Consider the following 13667-nt stretch of genomic DNA (forward strand, 5'->3'; position numbering starts at 1 on the left):
CCGAGGTACTATTTCTGGGTTAGCGGAGTCTGTAACCTGAAGCGTATGTGACCTGAAGCGTATGTAACCCGAGGTACCACTGTACTGGGATGTGTTGTACTGTGTGTTTGAGAATCTGATTGAGATATTTTAAGACTGAATCAACAATTTAGTTAGTAAATGTAGCACCTTTCCTTACAAGAACACGTGAAGAGAATCCCTATTATACATGTTTCATCAAAGTGAATTCCAATGGCATTCCCCTTTATTTTATATACAATATATATATTTAAAAACTGCACATTCAATTTCTTCATTCTTCTTGGTGAACAGACTCTTCATAGTCCAACACGAAAAGCAGTGCTTAACAGTTTAGCGAAGTTTCCATGCTCCAGTGTAATCCTTCATTTCACTAATGAGTTACTTCACTTTTAATTCAAACAATCTTGCATTACCAGTTTAAGGCTTTTTTAAAAAAAAAGAAAAAGAAGGGAACAAACACTCATGTCAAGTCTTTAGATTGTCTTTTTCTATTCTTCATGATGCAAAACATCACACACTAATAAGATTTTCTTTTGACCCTTTTGCTTCTGCTGGCTGGATTTTTGTGGTGTCTTGTCGAGGCAGTCCATACAGGTATATTGAGATGCATACAAGGAGGGCACCGAGAGAGAAGGTGATGGCTAAAGGGAAAAACATAAAGCACATGGTTTAAAGCACACTGATCCAAACAGAAACTCTAGAATACTTTTTTTAATATGAAACTCGTTATCAGATTGCTGTGTACTTCATATTTAAATTCACCTTTAAGCTTCATCCCATCTGGCAATAATAGTAGATGCTGTCAGCTTTGAAATGTTAACCCTTGCTAATTTGTTTGTGGGCCGACAACATCAGATTATAATATTATACAATAATACAATTAGCTGACAACAGTTATTCAAGCCCGCACCAAAGGAGCGTCACCTAGGATTGTGGACAATGGCCAAAAGCAACGTACTTATCTGTAAGCCAAAGAGGAGGACCGAGGCAACGGTTGAGAGAACGATGGCAGCAGCTGCAGAAAAACCTTTCATAATGTTGTCGGTGTACTTAACAACAACTGAAGTGTAGAGACCTCCAACGCTGGAAAGGACTAGACAGCAAAAGGATATATCCCTGTTAATGAAGTGTCTGGCATCTTTTTCTTACCATATGGGTTTAAAGAAACGAATAAGAAAATACCTTTTATAGCAAAACTTTTGAAGGATGGAAGATACTGTCCATTTGGGACATGTATCACAACCTCATTAGGGGAATAAATTTGTGTTCCAGTATGGTATACCCTTGTCTCATGGGACACCTAACCTGGTATTAGTCTATACCTATTAGCTTGCACCAGCAATGCTGTTTACATCCCTACAAGACTGACCTAAATGTCATGGGGCAATACCTAAGTAAGTCAATGGATTTAAATGGGTCTGCTCTTGAGTATGGCTATCCTTGGACATCAGCCAGCAAGATTCAACACAGCACATCTAGAGCCCATATTTGCTGGTGCTTGTCTCAAGTACGGGCCGCAAGAGAACTTTTAATTCCAGTCTGTTCAATATGGAAACATAAACAGCCGATTCAGCAACATACGACAGCAGGAAGCAAGGATGGGCGAGATCAAAGTCTACACTAAGATCCAAACAAGACTTTTTTCCTATACACACTGACACTTGTACATGGCACAGCCAATCAAACCAGGAAGTGTCCAATTAATCACAGTTCCCCATGTCCAAACTGGGAAACGGTGCTTCAGAAGCTTAACCATGGATTGGAGTTGGTTTAGGATCCTGGCTTGTTCCGAAGCTTGTAACTCAAGTTTTGGACTTCAGACAAAATAGGAAATGATGGTTAGCAATGTCCTGGTTTGATTTCTGGACAGGTGAGGGGTCTGCATATCAAGGAAATGTTTACATCTTGGCTTATTCTCTGAATGGAACCAGTGTGACTAACCTGCCCTACCTGACATGGCCTCCATTTCTTATGCTACCCAACGTCCCTTTGGAAAGCCAGCACAACCGTTAGTCTTAACCTTGAATACTTATTTCTCTGTAACCCAGGAAATAAGGCCTGTCTCTTCCTGTATCCCTAATCCCTTTCATGCAGTCTAGCTGATAGTCACCCCATGATTCTTAAGTTCTTGCCAATATTCAGACACCCCTGGAAAGCGCATGCTTCCGAATTATTTCCTGCAGGACAGTAGACCACTGTGAATTTAATTTGCTGTGCTCAGTGATGTCTCTGCCCCATATGTTCCCCAAGCTGATCTCATACACCCCTGGCCCCAGCTTGAAGAAGAAAAAAGTAGAACTGAAGATAAAAGGCAATCAGATACTTACAGATGACAAACCAGACGTAACGGGTATAGCCATAAAAGAAGCCCTTTTCCATTACGTTAACGCCATCAGACATGTAGACACCAACCAAGGTCACTACAATCCCAGAGAGGTACAGCTGAATGTTCCTGACCCATAAAGATGTATCTGAACTCTTTAGCACTTTCTCAAAATATACCCCTGAAAGGGAAGGGAAGGGAGAGATGAAACAATGTACAGCTCCTGCCATATATTAAATTTTGATTTAGGTAATTTACCGCACACCACAGAGATAAGAAACCCAGGGTCAACTTGCACCATCTTCCGACCGTACAAGTTTGTGGGAGGTGATGCTGAGGTGGGGAACAGCTACAGCAGCCCTCCCCAACCTCCAGCAGGTGTTGTCACCTGAGTCCCATTCGCCCTAACAGGTAGAGCTAATGTTCAGAGATGATAGGAGTTGTCTTACAAAAGAGACCTAGGCTGAGCAGACCTGAGCTACGATATAGGTCACATCTACAATGTACAGTGGTACCTCAGGTTAAGTACTTAATTCGTTCCGGAGGTCTGTTCTTAACCTGAAAGTGTTCTTAACCTGAAGCACCACTTTAGCTAATGGGGCCACCTGCTGCTGCCACAGCAGAATTTCTGTTCTCATCCTGAAGCAAAGTTCTTAACCCGAGGTACTACTTCTGGGTTAGCGGAGTCTGTAACCTGAAGTGTATGTAACCCGAGGTACCACTGTACACTTAAAGCACTCTTACACCATTCTTAACAGTTTTGGTTTCCCCCAAAGGCTCCTGGGCACTGGGTTTGTTCAGGGCGCTGGGAATTGTAGCTGCACAACAAACATCTTACAGTCCTCAGGATTCTTTTGGGGAAGCAATGGCCGCTAAAGTGGTATAAAAAGGTAAAGGACCCCTGACAGTTAAGTCCAGTCACAAATGACTCTCGGGTTGCAGCACTCATCTCGCTTTACTGGCCGAGGAAGCCAGCGTTTGTCCGCAGACAGTTTTTTGGGTCATGTGGCCAGCATGACTAACCCGCTTCTCGCGAAACCAGAGCAACGCACGGAAACACTGTTTACCTTCCCGCCAGAGCGGTACCTATTTATCTACTTGCACTTTGACGTGCTTTCAAACTGCTAGGTTGGCAGGAGCTGGGACTAAACAACAGGAGCTCACCCTGTCATGGGGATTCAAACTGCTGACCTTCCGATCGTCAAGCCCAAGGCTCAGTGGTTTACACCACAGCGCCACCCGCATCCCAAAAGTGGTATAAGAGTGCTTTAAATGTATGGTGTGGATGTGACCCAAGACACTTCCCAGAGCTTCTCCCATGTTACCTGAGAAGGATGGGAAGGAGCTGTGCTATGGTGTTTTCTGAGCTGGCAAGGTAAAGTAAGAGGGGGCCTTCGCTGTCGGACTAGCCACAGTCACAGATAAATGCCTGCTACTTGAAGATAACTAACTACAAGATTTTACCTGCAAATCCTGAACATAAAACAGCAATGGCTATTGCACCGAAGCCTATCAATGGACTCTGCTCCATCTAAAGAACAAATAAAAACAGAGGAAGTTTATTTATAGCTGCAGTCACTTCCAGAAGTCAAGCCAGATCGTTCATTTACTGCAACAACAAAAGATGACTTAGGCCATCTGGCAACATCTGCCAGTGCTATGCAAGCAGCACTACAGAATTTGACTCTCAGTGTGCTCAATTGTCTCTGGGGAAAAGAGGGTGAGAGCCAATGTAGCACAGGCGGTCATCACTCAACAGAGCTTCTCCTTCCTTTCCTCTCCTGCTAATTCAACCAGCCACTGCAGGATACCACAGCTTAGCTAATTCTTGAAATGCAATGAGGACATTTGTTCATTCATTCACTTACTTGCTTACTTACTTAATTTACATTTATATACTACCCTTTCTCCCAGAGGACCGTAAGGTGGTAAACAAGTGCTAAAACAGTAAAAAAACAAAATCTGAAGAACATCTTAAAAATGGTTCCAATACAGATGTGGACTGGGAAAGGTCTCAACTTGTTGAAGGCTTGTTGAAGGCCTTCAAGTAGGCATCAAAAAGGCAACAGACAGTGCCTGTCTCATATTCAAAGGGAGGGGCTTCCGAAAGGCAGATGCCAACACACAGAAGGCCCAATTCCTACAGTGTGGAAAGGACATCCTGATTAAGATAGAGGCTGCAGTAGAGAAACATCAGGAGGGCTGCAATCCCCCCCCCCCCGGAGTATACTCTTTCACAACGCCCTTAGGGTAAGATTATGCAACTTAGTGCACAAGAAACTTATTTCAGAAAGCAGATATGGAGAAAGGCTCCCAGTGATCAACTTTACCTGGACTTTTGTGGCTTGAGCTGGCTTCCACTGAACAAGCGTGACTCCACCACACAACATAAAGACTGAGAACCACTGCAGTTTGCTGAGAGAGCGGTTCAGCATCAAGACTGTACATAAAGCAGTACATGGGATCTTTAACTGATAGGTCACCTAGGAAGCCGGAAAGAAAGGGCATGTTTCATTTAGCTATGGGCAAGGTATTAGGAAAAGGGCAGAAAGACAATCTGTTTAATATCTAACCTGCTTTATTTAATAACAACAATATAACACAACCATTATAACAACAATGTAATACAATGAAACATCAGAAAGAACTTTCTGACAGTAAAAGCTGTTTGACAATGGAATGGACTCCCTCGGGAGGTTGTGGACACTCCTTCCTTTGAGGTTTCTATTTTTTTCAAAAAAAAATTATTGGGTTTTCACAAAATTAAACACACTAACAAATACACAAACAAACATAAATCATATCTTTATTAAAACTAATCTTCTTAACATTGTTAAGTGACTTCCTTGTATCCCCCTAGTTGGATTTCAATGCACATCATTTTAACGGTTTTCCAATCAAGGTTCTTGAACTCTTAATCACTTAACATCCGTCTTTCTTCCCAATTCAGTATTAAACATAATAATTCATCACATTACTTATTTAAATCCTAAGCCTAACTGGTAATTGCAAGCTTTTTCCAATTAGTTTAACTTGACGTATTTAACTAAATAATGATTAAATTTCATCCATTCTTCCTGGTACTCCTCTTCATTCTGGTTGCGGACTCTTCCGGTCAGGTCGGCTAGCTCCGAAAAGTCCATTATCTTCATCTGCCATTCTTTTCCTTTGAGGTTTCTAAGCAGAGATTGGAACCTTTAGTTGAGATTCCTGCATTGTAGAGGGTGGTGGACTTGATTGATTGATTGATTGATTGATTGATTGATTGAAACTAATGTTAATTTCTTTCTATTGCCTGGACTATGACCGCAATAAAGATTGATTGATGGAATGCTAATTTCACCTTTGTACTGTAGGTGTGTTTCCAGGCACATTAAAATCTTTCTCTCCCAGACAAGCACAAAGAGTGGTCAGAGTTCCAGGGCTCGTTCTAAGCAGGAAAGAACACTCACAGTGGCTACAAAGCAGGACCAATGAGGAGTGTGGCCTGGTAAGGGTTAGGGAGACTGCATCTAGCTTCCAAACATCAACCATTACCTGGTAAACGGCTGCATCCAAATTGCTAAGAGCCAGGAAGGCCATGTTGTTCTGGATGGCATAGACAAGAGATGGAACGCTTAATTTGAGTAGCTCTTTAGGGCTGCCCAAGACATTTTCTTTTAAAGATGTCAATAGTCTACCCGGGCTTCCAGTCTCTCTGGAAAACATTTTAAAAAGAAGATGTTCTGAGCACAAATATGACTGTAGCTGCTTGACAACAGTACAGCAGAACAAGAACAATCCAGAAATAGCCCAACAGAGGCCTAGCCCCACAACCTCTCAGCTGTCAGGATGAGCTAGTCAACAACACCCGCTTCCTATCATGTATCAATATTGAGGCCCTCCAAAAAAAAGAGAAAAGCAGAAGCCAACTAGAGGAAGGAGAGTCGTGCTGCGTCTCCTGGAAAGCTTAAGATCCACATTCTTCCTCCTTCCGCAAGGCAAACAAAGACTGTAACTGCCATGACGGTGACAGAATGCAAACCAGACATTCCAGTTGGCAGTGCTGAAATGAAGACAACATTCGGTTGGGTTGGTTGGTTTTAAAACTTCCTCTAAATGTTGCAGTAAGGCAGATTTTTAAAGTACTTAATTAATTAAATTTATGTATCACCCTTTACATACCATTTCAAGGCACCATAAAAACAGCAGAAGCTGTGCAGCTGTCCTCTGTTGTGGCTCATCAGGTAGGGTTGCCATATTTCAAAAAGTGAGCTTTTTTTGGCAAAGTTATTGAGCTTTTTATAAAAATGAAATTTATTATTATTGTTATAAATGAAATTTGCCAAAATCTATACTTCTGACATAGGCTGCCTTACATCTGGATTTTCCCAGACATTTAAGTGATTTCCGCCTGGACACTGTTTGTGAGGCCCAAATACTGGCTATGTCCGGGAAATTCCGGACATATGGCAATTCTACATTAGGTGAATCTCAGGATTTTTATCTTATACAGTACATCACTTTGATGGCCTAATTTTAGCCACCTGAGATGTCAGCAGTCCTGTTCCTGCTGCAAAAAGGAATGGCTTCACAAATGTATTTTATCCGCCTCCGTAATTTTGTAGTGTATGCAAAAAAAAAAAAAACCAACAAAACAAAACAGGGCGGGAAGGCAGAGGAACACTGTCTTTACTCCTGTGCATGTGAAATTACCCCTGAATGAGAACCAGAGATCTGGGAGAACAAAAGTAAAAGAGCCTGTACACGGCCATTGTATGTACAGGAAAATTGCAAAATACACAATCTCACAAAATCCAGTACAGTATGACATGTCACCATATATTGTGAAACAGCAAGAAAGCCATTTCCCATTATATCTACCTCCTGTGATGAAAATGAGGACAGCCTCTTCGTGTCAATGCTATCTCTATATTTTAAAAGTCCAAGCCATTGCTTGTGACTTGCTTGTTTAAATTATACCTGCCAGGAAAGTTGGGCTTTCCTGGGACCCAATTTCAAGAATCTATGTCATTTCTGAATTTGATAGGATAGTAATTATGTATTTGGAGTCAGCACAGCATGAAATGTCATTTTTTTTCATATGGCCCTCATAATTACAGGGTGACTAAAGTGATTATGCAGCTGAAACCAGGCCTCAGAAAAGATACTCATAACTGGTGACCTACTTTTTGCCCCTTGAGACTCAACTCTGGGATCTAGCAGTGTTAAGGAGAAGATTGCTTCACTTTGAACACAGAGAACACCCGGGATTAAACACTCCCTCATATCAGCCCCCACCGTTCTAACGTGTGCTTCTCAGCTGACTTTACAAAGGAAGCGAATGGGACACAACTGCAAGAGAAGGGGAATAAAACATTTACGCATATTAGATTACATCTGTTGGAAAGTAGAGGTGAGGGCGGCAAAGACAACTGCAGGAGAAGAGATTAAGTCTGACTGACTGCTGGCTTATTCAAAAAGGCAAACTGATTTTTATTCAAAAAGACAAATGCTGAATTCAGAAAAAAAGTTCAACCAAGGTTAGCACAAACCAGAGGTTATATCAGCCTGCAGAACTAAACTCTTTCCCAGGTTCTGTCCCATATTCTGTGGTGGACAACTTCTACCTCATTGGCCAAACTTTGCCCCCCAGGGATTCAATTTTGGCCTTAGAGGTAGTTTTCCCCAAAACCACACTCACCTGCTTGCCTCATACCTGACATGACCTGTGTTGTCAGGTGTGGGGCGGATAGAGGCACAGCTGCCAATTCATATTTGGGAGCCTTAACATGCGTTCCCAATTGTGCATTGGCAAAAGAAAAATCAGATTTTGACTCTACCACTCTTCACTTGTTGGATAAGGCTGTGCTTTACTGAGCTCCCTGCGGGGAATTCACCCACACACCCAGTGCCTGCAAAAAGCTGATGGGTGGTAAAGCCAAAGCCTCGGGCACTTTATAGCACCATCATTGTGACATCAGGTAATTGACAGGTGGGTGGCCCCACCCACCATGACAGAACGAGACCAAGATTAGCAAACCCACTTCAGGACAGAAGTTCTACTTTGCAATTTGCAGTCTACACTTAACCATGATTTAAGTAAGCAGTGGGAAACCTGTGACCTTCCAGCTGTTGCTGGACTACAACTCCCATCAGCCTCTGCCAGAATGACCAATGGCCAGAGATTATGGGAGCTGGAGGGCCCCTTGCTGCAGAGCATGTTACTGAATAAGCTAGAGTTTCATAAACAACCTTTATAAACTCACAGATTTGGGGAAATATTGAGGCTCTGAGAGACAGAGAGGCTAGAGAAATTCCTAGCCAAGGCTGCACCACTGTACCACGTTACAAGATACAGCAAGAACAGTGACTATTACTGAAAGTGCCCAAGCATCCCACCATGAGGCTCAAGGCCAGTTCTACCATTACACAAGATGAGGCAGCAGACCTGGGGTCCCATTAAAAGACAAAAAAAGAGTCAATTATTCATATGTTACCAGCATGCGGTAGAAGCCATTTGAATAGTTTCTGTGTAGGCTAAAAGAAGTAATAAGTGCCCTGTGATTGCGAACCCTTCAAGAACATCATAGGCATATTTGAGGGAGGACAGGTCAACATGGTTCAGAGGATTGCTTCTAATCCTTAAATGCCACCTTAGTGAGAATACAAGTTCTTCTTGAATGACTCTGAAGACTCCTGCCTACACCAACCCAGAAACCTGCCAGCCAAGCATCCATATTTAATTTACACAGACTTCTGAACTTTATCCAAAGCAATGAACTCAAGGCAGTGACACCTATTCATAAGAGAGATTAGGAAACTAAAATGTGCATGTTTTCACTTGTTTCAAAACCAATCTTTTCGAGAAGGATTCCTCTGATACCACCTGCTCACAGAAGCCTAACACAGTCCACCTGAACCATAGCAAGAAAGAAAACAAGTAAAATAAAAGAATCAGAAAAAAGAGCAAATACGCCACTCCAATTTACTCATCGACATTTATACTTACTTTGCTAAAATGCCCAAACTTAGGAATAGCTTGATAACTTCTGTAATACAGACAGCTGTAGTTGAAAAGTATAAAACTGTTTCTGTTGTTCTCGTGTACCGCAAAGCTACTGTGTACGTTGCAGCCACCAAGGTCATCACCGTCAAGCAGTACAACTTAAAAAGCAAGCTGACATTTTCTGAAAAACAAAAGCATCGCTCTATTGGACACAAGACGTGAACCACCTTGACAACTACAGTGAAGTTATGTTTGCTGTTTGGTCCTTAGAAAACAGGGTTTAAAACAGGAGCATTCTATATTCAAAAAGCTATGGCAGGCCTGCTGCAGAAACATTACGGTTAACCATTAGAAGGATTTGCACCCTAAAACCTGCAGGTGACTTCGTTGGTGGTGCCACCACTAGGGGATGCCTTGTTGGCACTGACTTATGATAGGGCCTTCTTGGTGGTGGCTTCCTCATTTGTGGAACACCCTCCCTGGCAAGGCACATCTGTCTCCTTCACAATTAAGTTTCAGGAGGAACTTTAAAATGTTCCTGTTTACCAAGGATGGCCAAAAGATACTGTTCGTGGCAACTCTGAAATTATTAGCTGTGAGAGTATGTTACTACTTTCAGATGTTTTTCATTGGTTTGGGATGTTTTAAACATGTTTTGTTTTATTTTTAACTGTATTGGTTTATCACTAGTGTGTTTGCCCTGGGCTCCTTTGGGACGGAGGGATATACATTTAATTAATTGTTTAATTGATAAGCATTAACCAATTGATTCATTGATTAGCATGCCAAAGTAGTCCTGCTCATCCCGTCAGAAGAGCAAATGTGGGGCCAGGGCTCAAAGGTCCTTCAAACTGGTGCAGGAAAGTGCTTTATCCTACTCCTGGCTGTCTAGATCAGAGGTTTCCAAACTTTTCATGTTCGTGGCACACTTTTTAGATATGCATCATTTTGTGACACAGTAATTCAGTTTTATTAGCAAACTGGAGGTTAAATTAACCCCTTTCCAGCCCTGAGAGGGGGGTGGGGAGTGTTTGCGTGACACACTGACACACTGCAGCTGACACACTAACATGTCACGACACACAGTTTGGAAAGCTCTAGTCTAGATAAATGTAGGCTATTTTCAAAATGGTACCTCATCTGGCACCTATAACTCTACGTGAAACCAAAGGCCAACAGAAATAAATGAAATTATTTCCACATGCTGATTTTAGGATCAGCAAATAAGAAGCTACTAATCAAGGAACTTCAGATTCTTCATAGGAGAGATGTATAGTAGAACAGCCATCATCTAGTCTCTGGCCACCAAAAATAACATAGTTACAGTTGAATCAGACTGTTGATTAAACAATTTATCTTTATCTGTATAAACTTTTATTTCTTTATTAACTCAACAGTGAATGCCTGAATCATTACACCACATTATGATATGACTGGGAATTACTAAATCCTGTTACTCATACTATCACCTTGCCTGTGTAAACATCCCTGCAAGGTACAATTATAGATGCACTGTTGCAATAATTTAAACTGAGTACACCCTGATAGAGATATAACTCTATTTCCTTCAGCCTAATTTGGGTGTATATCAAGCTAAATGCAAACAGCAGAATTATCTGCAAAAGATGCAATTATCACTGTGTAGGGAAAGCAGATTCCTCTCTCATCGTAGAAACCCAGGGCCATCCAAGGAAGCTCAATGTTGGAAGCTTCGGGGCAGACAAAAGAAAGCACTTCTTCAGGCAGCACATATACAGTGGTACTTCGGGTTAAGAACTTAATTCATTCTGGAGATCCATTCTTAACCAGAAACTGTTCTCAACCTGAGGTACCTTTAGCTAATGGGGCCTCCCACTGCTGCCGCACCTCCAGAGCACAATTTCTGTTCTCATCCTGAAGCAAAGTTCTTAACCCGAGGTACTATTTCTGGGTTAGCAGAGTCTGTAACCTGAAGTGTCTGTAACCCGATGGTCACCATCTCAGATTGCTTTTTTTAAAAAAAAGAACAGGCAAATTCATGGAGGACAAACCCATCAATGGCTATTAGCTATTGTACCTCCACTGTAGAAGGCACTATTCCTCTGAATATCATACTGGGAATCATGAGAAGAGTGCTGTCGCCCTTGGGTCCTACCTGCAGGCTTTCCATAGGCATCTGGTTGGCCTCTGTGAGAACAAGATGTTGGAATAGATGGTCCATTGGCCTGATCCAACAGAGATCATCTAACATCCTTATGACAACACACACACAACAGTGCTTGCGTAAATAAGTCTATTCGGCCCCATTTTTCAGAAATGGGAGAAAGCACGTTTCTAACACCACGATAGGCAAGCCACTTCTTGCATTACAATTTCATGTATCCCTGGATGCATTTATTTTCTAATGTGAAAACATCTGTCCTAGCATTTCAGACCGATTAATAAATACAGTGGTACCTCGGGTTAAGTACTTAATTCGTTCTGGAAGTCAGTTCTTAACCTGAAACTGTTCTTTACCTGAAGCACCACTTTAGCTAATGGGGCCTCCTGCTGCTGCCGCGCCACCAGAGCACGATTTTTGTTCTCATCCTGAAGCACTATTTCTGGGTTAGCGGAGGCTGTAACCTGAAGCGTATGTCACCTGAAGCGTATGTAACCTGAGGTACCACTGTACACATGGATCTAGAGGAAGAGCTTGCCTTCTGGACCAGGGTCATTGCACAAGAACAGCCATTACAATACGTTGCCAAGTGAGTGACACAAGAGCATCATCGTACACCGTTTGCAGGAGAGGATGATGCCAGACGCGGCTGCTTAAAGGTTTCCAAGTCTTTGTTCACAGACAAAGTCAGCAATTATTTCCATGCTCGAAGGGAGGTGCAAGGGGGGCTATTCTTTCGCCTAAGCAACCTGAAGGAGAGGGAACGGGGAGCGGAAACTCGTTATAATTAACATTTGGGGTTCAGCCCCCCCTCCCCAAATCCTGGCGAGACCCCGACCTGCCATGTCTTTAAAGAGGAGCAGGAAGGGGAGGGAGCATTATCTTCCATCGAGGGACCTTCTGCTATTTCGCCTGCTTGACACAAGAGCAGAGAGAGACGCTGAGCGACAGCCGCTTCCCAGCAGAGCTGCCAGGCAGCCGGGCCGGTTTTGTTGCCTCCGGAGCCAGCCACCTCCGCGCTCGCCTTTTCAGGCAGAAGGTCTCCAAACTGCCCCCCGCCCCACTTCACATCCCCCCCCCCCCGCCTTCCAAGTAACTGGACGACGCCTGGCTATTTGCCTCAGTAGAACGGACTGTTCCATTTACGCTTAACGGGGAAACCGGCGTCGGCGTCGGCGGCGGCAGGCTGCTTCTCACTCACCTTTCGGAGGCGCCATGGTATCCAAAAGGAATCCGTCTCGGCAAGCGCTCAAGCCCGCCCCTCCAAGCCTCCCAGCATACCAGAGAGAGCAACCGTCGGAAGGCTAGAGCGGACTAGCCGCTCTATGGTTGGAGCGCAGGATGCGTCGTTACTTCCGCCGGAAGCCAAGGGAATGTATGCAGGAGGAGGGTATCGCGTGCGCGCGCAGCCTGCCCCGGTTTGAAACGTTACATGAGTTCATAGTGGATACTTTCACGTATATAGCACGTTACTCTGCACTACAGTATCATACCTACGCGCTATTAATTTGTGATTTGTATATAGCTATAGATCTCTCTCACACACACATATATAAAGAGCTTTTATATGTAATTGCTAATTTTGTTTTCTTTTTAACCCCCCAAGCCACGCTCTTCCACTCACTGCCGCCTCCAGCTTGCTGTAGCAATATAGGGATAACGGGCTCTACTGCCGGGAATTTCTTAAAATGTTCAAATAAATACGCAAAATAATTTCAATGCAGAATGATTCCCAAGTTAGGAAAAGTTGGGACTTTGCCGCTGCCTTTGGTTTCCAAGCAGGAAACACCGGCATTAAAATTCTAGATTTCTTCACTACTTTACAGTCAGGCCTCAAGGAACCAGAATTTCGGTGTCTTTAGCACAATTACAGTCATGCGAAATATTTCTTAAGATGAAATCCAAGACCAAAGGAAAAGTGAATTTCCCGTTGTCCCCTCAAAAAGAAGGAAAAAAAGGTGTTCAGAATGGGAGGGCTAATTGCTAAGATTGACACAGGATAGCTGGGAGCATTGCATGGTGAGGAATAGCAGTCCACAAATATAGCTAGTACTGCACCTTCCAATACAGGACGCTACAATGGGACAAGGCTGGGGATAGAAGACTCAACTTACCCATGATACCTTTCATCTGGCCCCATTAATGATACAAAGATTGCCTTTGAAATAATAGAACAAAGAATGAGACACAATGAA

General features: G+C 43.0%; 1 protein-coding gene across 2 annotated transcripts; it reads right to left on the reverse strand.

Moving 5' to 3' along the window:
• Positions 1-222: 222 nt before the first annotated feature.
• SLC35A1 (solute carrier family 35 member A1) lies at positions 223-12818 on the reverse strand. Of its 2 annotated transcripts, none has more exons than XM_079970554.1 (8): positions 12674-12818; positions 9336-9513; positions 5882-6041; positions 4675-4827; positions 3809-3875; positions 2349-2525; positions 980-1114; positions 223-662 (listed from the first exon to the last, which is right to left on the reverse strand). In XM_079970554.1, the coding sequence occupies exons 1-8, from the start codon at positions 12687-12689 to the stop codon at positions 532-534; spliced, it is 1017 nt and encodes a 338-aa protein (XP_079826680.1). In that variant the 5' UTR covers positions 12690-12818; the 3' UTR covers positions 223-531. The 2 variants fall into 2 exon arrangements, with proteins under 2 accessions (XP_079826680.1, XP_079826681.1); XM_079970555.1 differs by lacking the exon at positions 12674-12818 and adding an exon at positions 12089-12207.
• Between the last annotated feature and the right edge of the window lie 849 nt (positions 12819-13667).

Source organism: Podarcis cretensis (genome assembly GCF_951804945.1).
Source record: "Podarcis cretensis genome assembly, chromosome: 3".
Classification (NCBI taxonomy): Eukaryota; Metazoa; Chordata; class Lepidosauria; order Squamata; family Lacertidae; genus Podarcis; species Podarcis cretensis.

Bases quoted from the DNA above. Each gene is read 5' to 3' on its own strand.
- SLC35A1 (XM_079970554.1), bottom strand. The intron at 6,042-9,335 runs GTAAGTATAAAT...AATGTTTTCCAG, and splicing joins AGTTTGGGCATTTTAGCAAA to AGAGACTGGAAGCCCGGGTA. The intron at 2,526-3,808 runs GTAAAATCTTGT...CTTCCCTTTCAG, and splicing joins TTTATGTTCAGGATTTGCAG to GGGTATATTTTGAGAAAGTG.